This window comes from Acanthopagrus latus, chromosome 7 (genome assembly GCF_904848185.1).
Source record: "Acanthopagrus latus isolate v.2019 chromosome 7, fAcaLat1.1, whole genome shotgun sequence".
NCBI classification, from domain to species: domain Eukaryota; kingdom Metazoa; phylum Chordata; class Actinopteri; order Spariformes; family Sparidae; genus Acanthopagrus; species Acanthopagrus latus.
Window position 1 is genome coordinate 1,659,762 of NC_051045.1, and position 16,476 is coordinate 1,676,237.

The 16,476-nt window shown below is 41.9% G+C and overlaps 4 protein-coding genes across 5 annotated transcripts in view; 2 read left to right on the forward strand and 2 right to left on the reverse strand.

Annotated features, from left to right (window-relative positions):
• LOC119022489 (putative C-type lectin domain family 20 member A) overlaps nt 1-16,476 on the reverse strand; it is an 826,153-nt gene that overhangs the window by 767,907 nt on the left and 41,770 nt on the right. The window lies entirely within an intron of this gene.
• LOC119022462 (macrophage mannose receptor 1-like) overlaps nt 1-16,476 on the forward strand; it is a 409,060-nt gene that overhangs the window by 378,021 nt on the left and 14,563 nt on the right. The window lies entirely within an intron of this gene.
• On the reverse strand, nt 2,083-6,471 carry ndnl2 (necdin-like 2). 2 transcript variants are annotated; one of them, XM_037103439.1, is made up of 11 exons: nt 6,374-6,471; nt 6,046-6,109; nt 5,526-5,618; nt 5,374-5,437; nt 5,109-5,188; nt 4,911-5,005; nt 4,381-4,457; nt 4,228-4,270; nt 4,067-4,129; nt 3,256-3,370; nt 2,083-2,387 (listed from the first exon to the last, which is right to left on the reverse strand). In XM_037103439.1, exons 2-11 carry the CDS (start codon nt 6,094-6,096, stop codon nt 2,295-2,297), a joined length of 774 nt encoding a protein of 257 aa, XP_036959334.1. In that variant the 5' UTR covers nt 6,097-6,109; nt 6,374-6,471; the 3' UTR covers nt 2,083-2,294. The 2 variants fall into 2 exon arrangements, with proteins under 2 accessions (XP_036959334.1, XP_036959333.1); XM_037103438.1 differs by having other exon boundaries at nt 4,381-4,460.
• si:dkey-150i13.2 (mitochondrial carnitine/acylcarnitine carrier protein) lies at nt 7,665-14,818 on the forward strand. Its single transcript, XM_037103449.1, has 9 exons — nt 7,665-7,902; nt 9,041-9,133; nt 9,882-10,009; nt 11,545-11,635; nt 11,758-11,875; nt 12,360-12,432; nt 12,923-13,032; nt 13,879-14,000; nt 14,099-14,818. Exons 1-9 carry the CDS (start codon nt 7,801-7,803, stop codon nt 14,159-14,161), a joined length of 900 nt encoding a protein of 299 aa, XP_036959344.1. The 5' UTR covers nt 7,665-7,800; the 3' UTR covers nt 14,162-14,818.

Consider the following 16,476-nt stretch of genomic DNA (forward strand, 5'->3'; position numbering starts at 1 on the left):
ATGATAAGATTAAACTGCTACTGAGGAGGAAATGTTGTTGTGTCAGGAGCAGAAGGTGATTTTAAAGTAAAGTTTATGTAAACAACAGAATCCAACAACTTGAAAAGAACTGACGCAGTGATAACCACAGATAAATATACAATGAATAATAATTAATGCGAGTTATCAAAAACCTCTGTTAGAAGTAGAAGTACTGAGTAACATCTGCACTAAAAGTAACAGAGTTCAGGCTCTGACATGGACTCAGAGTATCAGAGTAAAAAGTCTCCCTCTGAAGGACATTTGTGCTCAAAGCTAACTGAAGCTCACGTCATATTAATAGAATTCAAAGACTAGAAGGTAGAATCAGTAGGATTTGTCCCAGCTGTTCCTGAACGCACCACAAAGACAGTTGATTGTTGAGTCTCATTCCCAGGACGTCAAATAGACACATGTTGGGTTGGTAAAGCGTCCCGAGCAGCAACAAAGAGAGAAAATCAGAAACTCTCTGCAGATACGAGACACTAACACGCCTTTTCTCCACATTCCAGCCTCCCTCTCTGTCTGTTTACGGCTTCTTACGGCTTTTAATCCAGAATTCACCTCAGATGCATCAAACTAAAGTAACCAGGCTGTCTTGGAAATGTGAGGAGGAGAAAGTTGAGATGTAGAAAGAAGTCACAGAGAAACTCAGGCACAGTACAGATACGTGAAAAATGCAGGAACAAAGTATTTGTACTTCCTGAGACGAGGAGCAGTCGAGGTCATTGTCATCAGATCTTTCAGAGGAGCTGATCAGTCGAGTCCAGCAGGAACATCTCAGACCACGTTAGTGATGGAGGCGGATGAAAGGGGAGTTTTAAGATGAGACAAAGTAAAAGCTTGAATTCAAGATACAACGTTTCTCTGCTTGGAAAAACCCAGAGAATCAGTTACTTGACATGTTGGTCCAGAGCAAACCTGCAAACGTTGAGTATTAAGGAGGAATTTTTAAACCAACGCAGAGTTCTGGGTTTCCAACGAAATGTTAGATTAAACAACACTGTTGTCTCGGCAGATTTTACAGCCCCTTTTCTTTTAAACTACTGAAGAAATGTGATTTATTTTTTCTCTCCAAGGCGACTGACATGTTTTAAATATCCGTCCTCTCCTCCATTTCTCTGTCTGTCTCTCACTGAGGAGGACGAGGTGTTGCTGATAACTAAAAGGGGAGAAAATAGTCATAAATCAGGAGTAATAAAAGGAGAATTGGGACCCCGGGAGGAAACCGGGAGGAATCCTGAGGGATCAAGAGTCAGAGCGTCTGAACCACATGTCGCTTCGTGCTACAGGCCCCTGGTGTTTGCTTCTCTGTAAGGACGATCCTGCAGTTACTCTTTGTCCTCTGAGGGAGCGATAGAAAACACATTTTTCTCAGGGGATCTTTATTTTCAAAAAAGGGATGCCAGCACATAATAAAACGCACATTTCCTCTCAATGTGACAAATAACTAGCATCTAAAGAAGCGAGCCGTCCCTTTAAAAAGAGACAAAAAAAATCCTAACACACGCTCAGTTCTTCCTTATGGTGCATTTCATTGCAAATCGGAAGTTGTTAGTTCCAAGCAGATATTTCCAACATGTAATCTGAGTGTTCCAGTGCATTTAATCTGAAAAACGCTCACTGCAAACGAGTGTTTGATTGGAAAGTCTGCAAGCCTCTCAGCAACAACTGCAGCTGCTGCCGGCTCCTAACATGTACTGTTGAATGAAAGTGAAAACGACAACTAGTTGTGTTTACTTCACGTTTCACTGAGTAATTGCTCAGTATGTGTGCGACCACACTGCTGTGACGTGCTGTAACTCCAGCTACATGTTTCCAACTGTTCCGAGCACAATGGAACGCACCATGACTAAGTCCACACGGTCAGATCTGACTGTTTGGTCGGACTGTATCTGACGTCCCAGCTCTTCTCTTCTGTGTGTTCATGTGCTGTTGTGCCGTGTGTCCTGAGCTCTGTAGTATGTAGCAACAATCAGGACCGTCCTCGTGTCTAACTGCTGTGAGCGTGTGAGAGAAACGAATGTAAAGACAATGTCAATCAGTGCAATCAGTGATGTTCAATCTGTTTTAAAAAAAACTTTTATTTTCTGAACTTGAACAAAGAAAAGTGTCACCTTAAAGTCGAGGCAATAAAATGAAAATGAAACCTGACTGTGTGATGATGACGTAACAGCAGATTTGTGTGTCTTTATTCTGAACAAAACACATTTAAAAAAAAAGAAAATGATGCAGGAATAAATACAATTACAGGGGAAACACTAATACTGAGCTAGTTATCTCTGGCTGCTGGTGCCGGGCTGTGTGTTGGAGGCCGGGTGAGCTTCTCTGTACTGCTGGCTCCAACTCTGAGGCTCCAGTCCATGAAGCTGAGACCAGACAACAAGTATTCATTAGGAACAAATAGTAATTTTAACAACTGACCCAAAGTACAGCAGCAGGTAGGTCCAGTGTGTTGGCTCACACTACAGGAAGTTGTTTGTTGCAGTTTAAGACTCATTCATGCTCGCTTCACAGAAATGTTTCACAACAGAAGTAAACACGATAAGATGAGAGATTGTGCAATGAAAAAGCAAAGATATGGGTGATGGAGTGAAAGAAGATTAGCTTCCTTCAGAGAGAACTGAAGATGCTTTGTACATTTTCACTTGTTATAAAAATGTTTCACTTGATAGCGAACTGCTCATAATCTGCTTCAGCAAGGACGGCAGAGGAGCGTCTGCTGTCCTCGAGCATTTTGAGCCCCATTACTGAAACATTTGAATTAAATTTAAATGCACTATTTTGTCTCTGAAGCAGCATCCTCTCTGTCTGTACTCAAAACTCTGGTCTCACTGTGTCCCGCTCACACCAACAGGGACTTTAGGAAGCGACGGTAAAAACAAAAACTGGTTTGCCGTAATCACGAGTACATCAGAATGTGTAAGAGGGTCTTATAGAAGTAGCTGCTGTACGACTTTAATGTTACTTGGTGATATTTGTTTCCCACAACTACAGCAAGCTGTCTGAATGTTTGACCTCTGATGTAAGTTTCCCTCGAGCATCGCTGCCTAAAGTCCGTAATATCTGATGTGCTACGTTCTAAAAGTAGGAGCTTATTAGCACTGAATGTTCTGAATCTGCAAAAAATGGAAACACTTAAGTAAAATACCTCAATTGTACTTTTCCGATACAACATATCAAATGACCTCTGGCTTAAATCCTGCAGTGTGAACTTTACCAACAACAGATACTTACTTCACCCATGAACTCCAGGATTCTGGCTTTTGACACTTCAATTTCAGCACGTTGACCCCATCGAAACTCATGTTCGACTGGCTCTGTGTGAGGGATTCGCACGTACTCCAGGTACCTGCACACACACGCACACACGCACACACACAGTGCTTGTCATTTGTAGCCTTAATGTGAAATATTTTTCAGCACATTCCTGTTGTTGAGTTGTTGCCATCAACGTGAGTTAGAATACCAATTAAAACTGTATCTACAGTTCATGTTGTAGCTCTCATTCTTAGTGTGGACGCCCTTTAACACAGAAACAGCTCAAGTGTTCGAGAAACAGGAAAATAAAGAGAGTGTCCTGAAACATCAACCAGCAACACGGGTCGAAATAACAGAAAAAAATCCACCACCTTCCAGCACTTTGCTGAAGTGAATCACGCGGGCTAAAACTAACTGTCCCACATTTCCAACCCAAATTTAACAACTGAAACGTAATGAAATGTAAATAAAAATATGTTTGCACAATAATTAATGTTAGGAGTCAAGTCTGGTCCAGACCACTCTGCTCTTGTGGTCTGGATTCTCAGTCTCCTGCTGATCTGTGGCGTGGTATAAACCAGAGTCTATGGTCTGACAGACACTGGCTCTGAACACACCAGTACAGTTTCATACAGTGGTCCCAGCAGGGCTTGAACCTGTGACCATCTGATCACAGAGCCACTGGATTAGATGAATGAGCTATAACCAGCAGCTAACAGCCGTCATCAGTGTTCCCACCTTCAGCTGATGGAGGAGGGGGAGGGGGGCACGATCACATCAGTCTTACCTCTGTCGCACGAACTCGTCTGTCACCACCTTCTTCACGTCACCGAAGTCTTCGTGTTTCTTTCTGCACAGATTTTGCACCGTCAGGATAAACAGAATGAATAAAAAGAACCAAAACAATCAAACTCATGAATACGTCGCGTCATGTCAAAGCTGCCTCACCCGGGGTCAACTCGGAGTTTCTTGAGAGTATTCCAGATGACGTCTGCAGCACAACACACAACCACACACAGTTCACACATGATTAATATGGTGAATGGACAAAGTGACGTGTAGAATGTAACTGATGTTCGCTTGAAAACAGCCCTCGCTCACTTTCTTTGACGACTCCTTCTTTCATGAAAATGACACTCAGGATGACAAACAGCAGACCCATCTTTGGATTGGCGGGGCTACTGCAACACAAGCACAACAAACACTTCTCAACAAAATGTGATTCAGTTTCCATTCTCAAAAACAGCAATTAGATTTGTGTCTTAATTTTAAGCTCTGCCGCTGCTGGACTGTTGTTTCTTGATTTGTAAAGATCGTTACGATATTTTATGACTCACAATTTCTGCCCTTTTTAACCGTTCTTTACATTTTCAAGTTACTCTCTAAATTGAGCCTACATGGTTTAAATAGCGTGTTACAACAGTACAGCACTCTGAGGCCATGTGGACAAATGTAGGGAATTTATTTAGAAACAAAACAGTTTTATGTGTTAAACACAAATACAAAAAGAAAAGTCACTCAATTGGATCCCCGGTCCTGCTTTTGAATGTGATAATCAAAATTTTAAACTCATTTCCACATTTGTTTTAAAATCATGTCACAAAACTGCTGCAACAGTGTTAATTACTCACCTTATTGGCGAGGCTCCATCAGTCGTCTCTAGCTTATTGATCAGTATGTACGTGTGACTTTTGGCATCGATTTCAACCAGTTTGAGGCCGAATACCTGATTTAAACAGTGGAAAAGAGCAACACCGTGACTGTCACTTTAATAAGGCGAGGTTTACCTGCTTCCAGTGTTTCCTCTGATCCTCTCAGACTGAACAAACCTGGTCAAAAGTATGTGCTGCTCTCTTCATGATCTCAGGGTAGATGTTTCTGTACTCCTTCACCACGTGTTTCACAATGTCTGGAAAGACCATGAGGAGACTTATCACTACATCTTGGTGATATGATTCCCCACACATTCATCGGAGCATCAGACACTCCTCAGAATGTATACAACACAGTCTGACAAAGATTACAACAAAGATTTTCTGACCCACGTCACACAACTGTTCTCACACAGTGTATTTACAGTAAATGCAGCTGTACCTGCTCGTCGTACAGGCATTTTCTTTTGGTCTTTCACCAAGAAGTACTGCACTACCTCAGCCGTCTGCAAGTCATACAGACAAGATGTCTTCATCAAAACGTTAAAAATAACACTGTGGATTTCTGCTTGTGTGTGTGTGTGTGGTTGTTACCTTTTGGTCGACCTGTGCAGGTGTGACTTTCTCCAGCCCTCTCTGAACCTGCGACGTACTTGGCTGAGTGAATGTTGTGTCATCATCTTCTTCCTGAGTCAGAATCATTCACAGAAAGACATTTCTATGTGAACACAATGAAAGTCACATATAAAAACTGTTGCAGGTAAATTACTTTTGCACATATGTAAATATGTCACATGAGGAGAACTCATAATTCTCAACATTTAACACCTGAGCTGAGTCTAGAGTGGCTCGAGCTTAATAATCCAGCAAAAAGCAAACTATTTTAAGAAGACTTATTTATTTATCAATTTATTCACATCATTGATTTTTGGTCATGTCAAGTTAAAGTACTTCTCTGCTTTTCAGTCAAGTAGCTTCTTCTGTGTTGTGTTTTTTTTATTTTCAATGAGCTGGACTTTTTTTGTGGAACACACAAATCAGAAACATATTCACCATCAAGATACTCGAGAGATGGAGGCAAGTTACTGTGCTGATGTATGAGAGATTCACTCACTCTGTTCTGAGTGGAGCTCTGTGTGTTAGACAGCCTTTTCCTCTGCGTCATGGCGACAAACTGCCTGATAAACACAAAACAAATACATCCACAGTGAGGTCGTTGTGCTCCATCAGCTTCAATCTAACAGACACGTTAAAGCGCAGTTAAAACCGCCCGGAAGTCCCACTGCGAACGTTAAAGCTAAAGTAACGTTAGCTAGGTAACTTAGCTGTTTTAAAAGAAAAGTCAACTCAAACGACATTTAACTTTCACTCCTCAGTCTCAGCGGACTGCAGCGATGCCAACACAGTATTAGTAATCCCGCTCAGTGGAAATATTCACTCACTTCGCCTAAACACAAACTCCTCGGACGTTTCCAAACTGACAGTTTCCCGCTACTGCGGCTGTAAGGCAGGCGCCTGCTGATGACGTCACATGAGCGCGCCGGGCGCCGGCTGATATGTTTGTTTGTTTTTTACTGATGATTGAAACGATGATAAATATGGTATAAATATAGTGTTGAATATAAATAATATTTTAACGGAGCCTATGATAAAAATAACAACAACAGCAATACTCCCACTACTACTACTACTACTACTACTAATAATAATAATGATAATAATGATAATAATGATAATAATGATAATGATAATAATAATAATAATGATAATGATAATAATAATAATGATAATAATAATGATAATAACTGACTGCAACAATTCCAAAATAGACAATTGAAAACATTAACACACTGAATCAAGTCAATAAGAAAATAACCAAAAACAAAAGTTCAAACCAGGCGTTGAATAAATCATGTTGTGTTAAATTACTTTATCACTTTACCACCCATTTGTCTCATCTTCAAAAGGATTTTTTAATTATTTGTATTCCTCCACGTTCATGTATTTAATTCTTATTCTTTCTCCTATTTTTCATTGCTTTTAATTTCAGTTGTAAAGCATTTTGTGACATTATTAGGAAAAGTGAAATTCATTTGAATCTTTCTTGTTCTTCTTATAAAGATGCAGAACATGTAGGTTTAATATTTTTAAAATCACTCCTTACAACGTCTCTTTGTCCAAGCTTTTGTAAATGTTTGATACTCGTTATTTTCTACAGCATTCATTTTACTCCCTGCTCGTGTATGTTTTATAAGCGCTAAATTAAGTTTAGTTCTATTATTGCTGTTATTATTGCTGCTGTTTGTCACCGTCACTGTAATTATCATAAATAGTAGTAGCAGTAGTGGTATTATTATGATTATTACCACTGTCGTACTTGTTTTATGATTACTGTTGTTGTTGTTATAAATAGGGAGCTCATGTACTGTACAGATGCCTCACGGACGGTGGTAATTTTGAGTACTGAGTAATGTTGTTTGCGGGCCTGCTGTTGGCCTGTTTCACCACGGGGGGTCGCTGTTTGTCTGTTTGACTCTGTATTTATAGAGTTTACATTAGATACACAAAGCAGCAACAGGCAGATGACGTGCTGCTACTTTGTAACTTCGCGTGATTAGATGAGTGGCAGCGTAACGTCACTCTGTCTGTCTGTCAGCTGAGAGACAAAGTCCAGCTCATACTGCATGTGAGACAGACAGACAGACAGACAGACAGACAGAGAGAGAGAGGGGGGGGGGGGGGAGAGAGAGAGAGACAGAGAGAGAGAGAGAGAGAGAGAGAGAGAGGACGGCGGCGGCTCAGCGGACTGTCTGGGCGGTGTGAGGTGGACCGTGGCCCGGCTGTGTGTTCTGGCCATGCGGGGGAGAGGATGGGGCAAGAGGCAAGAGTTTCTCCGCTCAAGAACTTCGTGGCTGGAGGGGTCGCCGGAGCCTGTCTGCTGCTGGCCGGACACCCGCTGGACACCATCAAGGTGACTGACTGCTGTCTGAAGTCAATCTGTCACTCTGCACAACTTTATTTAAACCTCTCAGAACTTCACCCAGACGGTGATTTAACCCGGTTTCCTGTTTGCGAGCCGCTCTCGGAGTTTGTTTTTGGGTTTTAAAGAGACTCTCGGTGGAAAAAGTCAGCGATCAGACGGAGGTGCCGAGGGGATTATCGATAAATCAGCTTAGAGTGTCACTGAGGCCATGAACCAACAGTCTGTGTAGTGGGACATTAGGCTCTGTGTGAGGGGGAAGTGGAGGTTAGTGCTGCAGGTGAAGGATATCTCCTGTAGTCGGTGGTAAAACGTCTGAATGTCTTGTTCTGTCTGATTAAAACGCCCAAAACTCAAAGATTTTCAGTGTAAACATCACATATGACGAAGAGAAGCTTTACATCATCATACCTGAGAGAGTGGAAACTCCAAATGTTTGGCCTTTTTATTGAAAAATGCAGATTTTGATGACTAATCAATGATTAATGGACTGGATAGACAGACGGTGTCTGTGAAGACTCCAGCTGGTTCCAAAAAGAAGTCAGATTGTGTGTAAGCTTATGAGAAAATGACTCTACTTCTCACTTGATTTATCACGTCAGTAAACAGTTTCCTGATGAGTTCATGATCTCAGTCTTTAGTTTTATGTATGCAGTGAATTATTGTCAGAGAAGTGAGACTATCTGAAGCACCAGAATGCAGCATATCATCAGTTCTGGGTCCAAAAAAACATCTAATCTGGGTGATAAAACCTACATACCCGTAAAATAAAGCATTCCTCAAATCGTTTATATGGGAGGTGTTTCTTTAAGTTCTTCCTCTGTACGTACCCTGACACGTCGATGTGTGAGGTTGTGTATTGTACAGTGTGTTATATGTAAGTAAGTTATCGATTGTGTGAATGTGAGCATGTTGTATCTCATTCTCACATTAACTGACACTAACAGCCTTTCTGTTATCAGCGACCTCGAGCTGCAGACATTAATGGGTGTTTTCCTTATCTCATGTCTCAACAATCCTCCCTTTGTGACCTTTGTGTGTGTGTGTGTGTGTGTGTGTGTGTGTGTGTGTGTGTGTGTGTGTGTGTGTGTGTGGCCGACCTTACTAATTGCTTACTTCTGTTCTCCAGGTGAGGCTACAGACGCAGCCTAAAGTCGCCCGCGCTCAGTATGTGCTTTACACTGGAACGTATGACTGCTTCCGCAAGACTGTTTCCAAAGAGGTGAAGGCACACACACACACACACACACACACACACACACACACACACACACACACACACACACGCAAGCTACTTCTGACATAGCACAGATACGGGAACAGATCACCCAAAAATGAAAATCCAGTCAGGTGAAGTGTCGGAACATTTCTGGAGCTTCACAGTAAAACAGAGTTGCAGCGTTCTGCTGAACAGCTGAAGCAGCTGGAGAGTGGATTTTTAAAACTGAAAAACAACCAAGAAATAAAGAAGACACTCCAAAACTCAATTAAAACGTTGCCAAATTAACTGTTAGCATTTCCTGTTTGCAGTGAACATGTGGATGTTCAGACAACTGTCACTGAGTTACTGTGATACTGAAGGAAACGTAAAAACATGATCTTTCCAAGGGAGGTTCTGCACATGTGAGGAGCGTCTTCTTTTGAGGATTTCTAAGCTGATTTACAGGGTCATCCGCTCCTCCTCCTGATGATATAAAGTCAGGTGAAGTGTCCACAGAACAGTTCTGGAGCTTCACAGCAAAACAGTTGCAGCATTCTGCTAAACAACTGAAGCTGCTGGAGACTGGATTTAAAACAGAGAAACAACCAAAAACACATAAAACGTCTCCATACTGTCTGCTGTAAAGTCTGCAGGAGCCCAGAGACCCCAGATTGATTCATTTGATTCATTTGAAAAGAGGTTAATTCACATTTCTGGTGTTTCCACTTAGGTTTCTTATATGTGTGTGTGTGTGTGTGTGTGTGTGCAGGGCGTCCTCGGCCTCTATAAAGGTATGGGCGCTCCTCTGGCGGGCGTGGCTCCGATGATGGCCATCAGCTTCTTTGGGTTCGGTCTGGGAAAACAGCTCCAGCAGACCGACCCTAACAAACCTCTAACGTATGTAACACCATTCACACACACACACACACACACACACACACACACGCGTCTCTTTTACAGTGTGTTTGTAATACCTGGAATATGAGCTCTATATTTAACCGTTCCTCTGCTGCCCTCCCCTCTGCTGTCATTCGCTCATTTGAAGCTACACACCCCTCGACACCCGTGTCCTCATGCTGTCCTCCCACCACTCTGCTGTCAGCTCCTTCATGTTGACCCCGTCTGCTCCACAGTCTATAAATGTATGTGGCAATGTCACACGTGCTGGAGTCGACCAGAAGACTCAAGCCAGAAGAGGATATTTAGTCCTCGTGTTTTCCTCAAACCACCTTCACCATAAAACTCTTTTGTTCGGACGACAGAGCAGCGGGACTCGTGCCTCCTCTCCCTCCCTGTTTCCTGTTGACTTTTACTGCAGAGGATGAACATGTTGAAAGAAAATTAAAAAAGGGCTGCAGCTGAATGTGGGAGTAACAGTTGTGATATATTTATAGTGAAGAAAGGGTACTTCACGACATTTTGTGCACTTAAAGGGCACTTCATCCTGTTTTATCTACCATAGGGGCGTCCGAACAGGCTACTGACCTTGGTGATCACTTCCGCTCTCCTCCAGCGCCACCATGAGGTGGACAGTTTTTGGTTTTAAGTGAAATATTTCATCAACTTTGGATAATTGACCAGTTAACTTTAGTTTCATGTTCCCCTCACACTGAACTGAAATACCTTTTGTGAGCCTGTAACTTTTAATCTAGTGCTCATCAGGTCAACATTTTGATGCGTCTGTTACTTTGGTTTAGGACGTTAATTCCTGCAAAACCAGCCACTTTCCCACGAGCTCCAGCTGGACTTTGAAATTAGCAGATATGTTCATGTAAAGACTTTGAACCATGAAGGTGAACATGCTGAACATTATACCTTCTCATCATTAACATGTTAGTAACACGTTAGCATCGTCATGGTGGGCATGTTAGCATGATGACGCCTCAGAGTCTGACTGTTACTTGATTTTTGGGGCCACTCTGTATAAAGTTAAAATACCAATATATCAGTCAGTAAAGACATTTATTGCAATGATCCCTCTAATGTGGCAGTCAAGCACTTGTCACAAAGATATGTAGCAGAGGAGGAATATTTAGCAGGTTAAACTTGTTTGAAATGGCATCAGTGCACTGAAACTGAAAGAAAGAATAAGAAAAGAGTCTTCACGCTGCAGCAACATACGAGTAAGCTTTGTATCATAAGTTTACAAAAAAAAGCGCTGTGTTGTTTGTAATGCAGGAGCAGACAGATGATCAATCAGGTGCAGCCAGGAAGTGTGTGCATGGTTACAGGAAGGTGCAGCCTGTGTCACATGTCGTGACGCCGCCTCATCCATCAAGCGTCCGATGTTTGCAACCTTGCAACATCTGAAAAAATTAATATTTTAAACCAAGCACTGACTTTGTACGATGTGAAAGGGCTCGCTGCAGTTAACACCTGGCCGTGTCGTTCCCCTCAGCCCTCTGAAAGTCATTTTACTCTATTTTATTCAGGCACACTCAAATATTCCTATCTGGCTGTCTGGCAGGGGTCTTCACTACTGTGATTGTGGCTCCAGGAGAGAGAATCAAATGTTTACTGCAGGTAAATCGACGCATTCACAATGTTTTCCAGTCCAAAACTTAATTTTACAAATACATACAAATGTTAATAGTAGGGTATTTCTTTTTTTTAACCAAACAAAAAATCATTGTGGTGTTTTGCAGGTGCAGGCCAGCGGTGGCAAGACGAAGTACTCAGGTCCACTGGACTGTGCAGTCCGACTGTATAAGGAGCAGGGGATCCGCAGCGTCTACAAAGGGACGGTGCTGACGCTCATCAGAGGTGTGTGTGTGTGTGTGTGTGTGTGTGTGTGTGTGTGTGTGTGTGTGTGTGTGTGTGTGTGTGTGTGTGTGTCACCGGGGCTGAATGATCACCTGATGAATGCCACCTGCGTCTGACTGTGCAGGGTGCTGATATTTCTGTTGACCACTAAAGCCTTTTTTACCATCACACAGCCCATTTCTGCAGGTCCGTCCACGAAAGTGTATGTCAGTACGTTTCATTGAAAAGGTGAAATAAACTCCCCAGAACTGCAGTAACGGCTTCACGTTTCCTCCTTGGATTAAGCACGTCGGACAGATTCCCCTCTCAATGACGAATCTGGTTTCGATAGTTACACGTGTTTCTGTGTATGTTGATCTTCATACAGAGACAAACGGAGCTCTGGAGTGTGTGAGTGTTGTGTAACTCTGTTTATTGGTGTGATCGTCGGATCCAAAGGGCAGAACGGATTCACAGCCTCACACGTTCTCCGTCTCTCTCGTAGATGTGCCTTCTAACGGTCTGTACTTCCTCACATACGATTACCTCAAAAACATCCTGACACCTGAGGGTCAAAGGTGAGTCACCATGGTTACCGTGGAGAAGCCACAGTACTGGAAAGTAATAAATTATTTGTATTTACAAATTTATTTTACTTTTCTTTTCATGCCATTTACATTTATTTTTTGTTTTTTTCTGCTCTTTAGTTACTGGTTACTTTACAAATTAAGATCTTTATTCACACAAAATGTGCAAAGGGTTTTAGAGTATATGATATTTCAGATAGATTCCTTTAAATAATTCTAATAATTTTAATGTATTTGTGATAAAATTGAGGTCACTTTGGGCTCTGGGTTTTTTTTTTTAGTTTAATTTTGACGAATCAAACAATCAGTTGATTGATGGAGAACATAAACAGTCACAGGGGACATTTTACTGATTGTTCTTCGTTGACTTTTTCCTTGATATCTGAACGTAAAATATCTGAATACTTTTTCTCCACCACTGGAAGAAGAGTATAAAATATGAAGGTCTTTGAAATCCCGCCGTGTCTTTATGTGTTTGTAGTGTTTCTCAGCTCAGCACTCCCAAAATCCTCCTGGCTGGTGGCGTAGCAGGGATTTTAAACTGGACGATCGCTCTTCCTCCGGATGTCCTCAAATCCAACTTCCAGACAGGTGAGCGAGTCAGAGACGATGTGAACCTCCACACTGAGGAGAGAAAATAGGTGTTATTATCATGGACATCGGTCTGTTAGTTGTGGTCGTAGGGTGGCTGACATTTTGTTGCTTTATTAAGATTAACACTTTATTGGACATTTATTAAAATTTAGTTACGCAGCCACTGAGAACAATGCCATGTTAGGGTTAATAAATCCTTTGTTATGCGTTAATACTAATAATTTATTTTGAAGTTGGAGTCTGGTGGATGGTTACAGAAGCTCAGCTTAGCATAAACACTGGAAAAGCTTTTAAAAAGGATAAAGATAAAAATGTAAAAAGTTCCCCAGCACACGGAAATGTAGCCAAAACTGCCACAGAAATTATCATGTAAGAAAAAACTGTCCACAAGATGTAAAATTTAAGATTTTCTGCATCAAAATGTCTGAAAACGATGAGACCTTTGTGATATAAACGACATGCACCGAGTGTGTCTGTATGTGTGTTTGACTTCAGGTGAAGTCATCACTCAGCAGAGATGGTTCTGGTTCTGGTTCTGGTTCTGGTTCTCTGTCTCCTCTCTGTAACGTTACGTTCATGAAGTTCTTGCCGTAACCGGCTCCGGATCAGAGCAGAACCTGATGAGACTCGTTGATTTTTCCTCCAGAGAGTCTGACAAACATCTTTGTTTTGGTTTGACAGAGAGACCTCTAGTGGTGGAAAAGACATACTGTGCGTTTGTATTGTACTCTGTGCAATCACTGTCATTCATGGGTGTGTGTGTGTGTGTGTGTGTGTGTGTGTGTGTGTGTGTGTGTGTGTGTGTGTGTGTGTGTGTGTGTGTGTGTGTGTGTGTGTGTACAGCTGCAGATGGGAAGTACAGAGGTCTGGTCGACGTCCTGAGGACGCTGCTCAGAGAAGAAGGACCTGCCGCCCTCTATAAGGGATTCAATGCGGTCTTTCTGCGAGCCTTCCCTGCCAACGCGGTACATCTCGACTCTCCTGTCATACGTTTACTGCCTGATAACTACATCTGCCTTGTATTCACTGACTGACATACCTCCTTCCTTTCTCCATCCCTCAGGCCTGTTTTTTGGGGTTTGAGGTGGCGTTAAAGGGACTGAACGCACTCGCACCCAGCTGGTGAAATAAATTGGTTCCTGAAGAGACAGCAGCCTCTCGTGGACGCTCGGTTCTGAGCGGCGTTAAGTGTTTTGTGTCTTTTGAGTCACATGTCAGGATGTTAAAATGTGATTTTTATTTGTATTCTTAAATGTGATCTTACATTTAATTTTACAAATGACTTGTCATCCTTTTTAATCTTTTTTTTTTACACTCACTTTTTGTGAGTGGCATGAACGCACACGTATGAATGTATGATTTTGAGATATAACTTAAATGAGAATGTGTATTTCTGGGCAGGGGGGTCTGCGCCTTGAGTTTACAAACTGTTTGTGATGTTTGTAAAGTGTCAGGTGATACATTTAGTACCATTCGTTTAGAATGGGATCAAATATATATTTAAAAGTGCCATTTGTAGGAAAAGTTTATTGTTGAGTCTCAGTCCCGCCTCGTCAGATTGGAAGAGCTTAGTCAGGAAACCAAGAGCGTCATCACTTGAGTTGGGACCAAGACTCAAAAATCAAGTTTTCTTACAAACAGCACCTTTAATCTACGACCTCTGCCCAAAGTCAGTGTTAACTTATGCAGGGCGAAGACGTTCGTTTGGCCTGTGTGCAGGCCCGGGGGAGTTTTGTAAGCTTTGTCATTACAATGTTTTCAATAAAGTTTTTTGAATTTGCCATAAAAAGTGTTAGTATCCACTGTTTGGATGAGCTGCTCCATGACTGAATGTGACTGAGTTCATTGACTCAAGTGCTGCACTTAGAGTTTTAAAGTTTTGAGGTACTTGTACTTTACTTGAGTAATTCCATTTTCCGCTCCTTTATACTTCCACTCCACTAAACTTAAGAGGCAAATATTGTGCTTTTTACTTCACAACATTATATGCGACTGCTTTGGTTATTCGCCTACTTTGCAGACTGCATCACAGTCAAAGTTGCACATTTTGAGAAAAGATTGATTCTGATATTCAGAAAAGCTGATATCTTTACTTTTACAACTTTTGGGGTTTTCTTACAGCACATTAGAAATAAATCAGCCAACATGGAGGACGTGAAGATCCTGAACCACACGGCAGATAACAGCTCAGTGGTGAATACACTCTGAATACAGCCACGTGAGTTCACCTTTCTCTCTGGACGATGGCGTAAACGTCGGGCCGGCAGGTTGAACCTCACTTTGTTTCGGAGGTTTGTCCACAGAAGTAATGTGGATTCCTGCCTGTCGTCGGTGAGAGAGAAGACGGTACAGCAGCCTGGTAATCTGACACGTGTTAGACCTGCTGCCTGACACGAACCTCAGTGTATGAAAATCATATCTGGTCATCTATTCTGGTCTGCAGTTCCTCTTTTCTGAGTGTGTGTGTGTGTGTGTGTGTGTGTGTGTGTGTGTGTGTGTGTATTCTTTATGGGGCCCCTCCCTCTGCTGTCCTCCACTGTGAGGGGAGGAGGGTTGGTGACAGGCAGCAAAGGGTCAGAGGTCGGACTCTAACCGTGAGCCGCTGCAGCAGTGACGAGGCCTCTGCAGATGGGACGCCTCCTCTACCAGCTGAGCTAATGGACGTCTCGTCTCTGTGAAGGTGTTTGATAAACTCTGGTAGAGATTTGTTTGGTCTTTTGAAAGACTAAAATCATCTGGTTGTCCAGTTATTTATGACAACCTTGCATTTCTTTAAACAGTTGGTGGCTCTTTGTGCAGGTGAAGCACCTTTAATATTAATGACAATAAAGAGTTGGCATCAGTTTGATTTGCATATAATAATTCCAGCGTGTATCCTATTTGATAAATCTGTCTTTAATACAAATTTATCTCAATTTGTTTTTCACATTTCAAGGTATTTGTACCTGTTTACATCTACACCTGTACATTTCACAGGTTTATGCTTTTCGGTGTACTACGTACATTTTAAAGCTTGAAGTCACATTTGATCCTACTTTTACTCAAATAAAATTATGAACACACGACTTTTACTTGTAACACTGTATCTCTGTGTTGTTTTACAGTGTTGGGATGTGGCTGAGAATCAGCAGAGAATAATGTGGACCAAGTCTGGCATGAACAGTAAGGTATGTGTCATTAAGTTTTCCATGATGTGTTGTTTCCTTGTCATAAACACTGTGATAGCCAAACGAAGGATGCAAACCATGTCATGCATAAAGGGTGAGGTTCAGTTTTAGCAGTGTTCTCTATGTTTACATTAAGTTTACAGCTTCCTAGAATAATGCAAATCATAGGTGGACGGTCAGGTATTGTATTGAAGCTCTGTCAGCTTTAATAAACTACTTCAACAGCCACAAGTCTGAAGTGTCACATCAGAGCGAACAGAGAGCCGACGAAGAT

Coding starts and splice junctions, on each gene's coding strand:
- ndnl2 (XM_037103438.1), bottom strand. CDS start 6,096: ATGACGCAGAGGAAAAGGCTGTCTAACACACAGAGCTCCACTCAGAAC. Junction 5,619..6,045: donor AGAGCTCCACTCAGAACAGA/GTGAGTGAATCT, acceptor ATTCTGACTCAG/GAAGAAGATGATGACACAAC. Junction 5,189..5,373: donor AATGCCTGTACGACGAGCAG/GTACAGCTGCAT, acceptor TGGTCTTTCCAG/ACATTGTGAAACACGTGGTG.
- si:dkey-150i13.2 (XM_037103449.1), top strand. CDS start 7,801: ATGGGGCAAGAGGCAAGAGTTTCTCCGCTCAAGAACTTCGTGGCTGGA. Junction 12,433..12,922: donor CTGACACCTGAGGGTCAAAG/GTGAGTCACCAT, acceptor ATGTGTTTGTAG/TGTTTCTCAGCTCAGCACTC. Junction 14,001..14,098: donor GAGCCTTCCCTGCCAACGCG/GTACATCTCGAC, acceptor TCCATCCCTCAG/GCCTGTTTTTTGGGGTTTGA.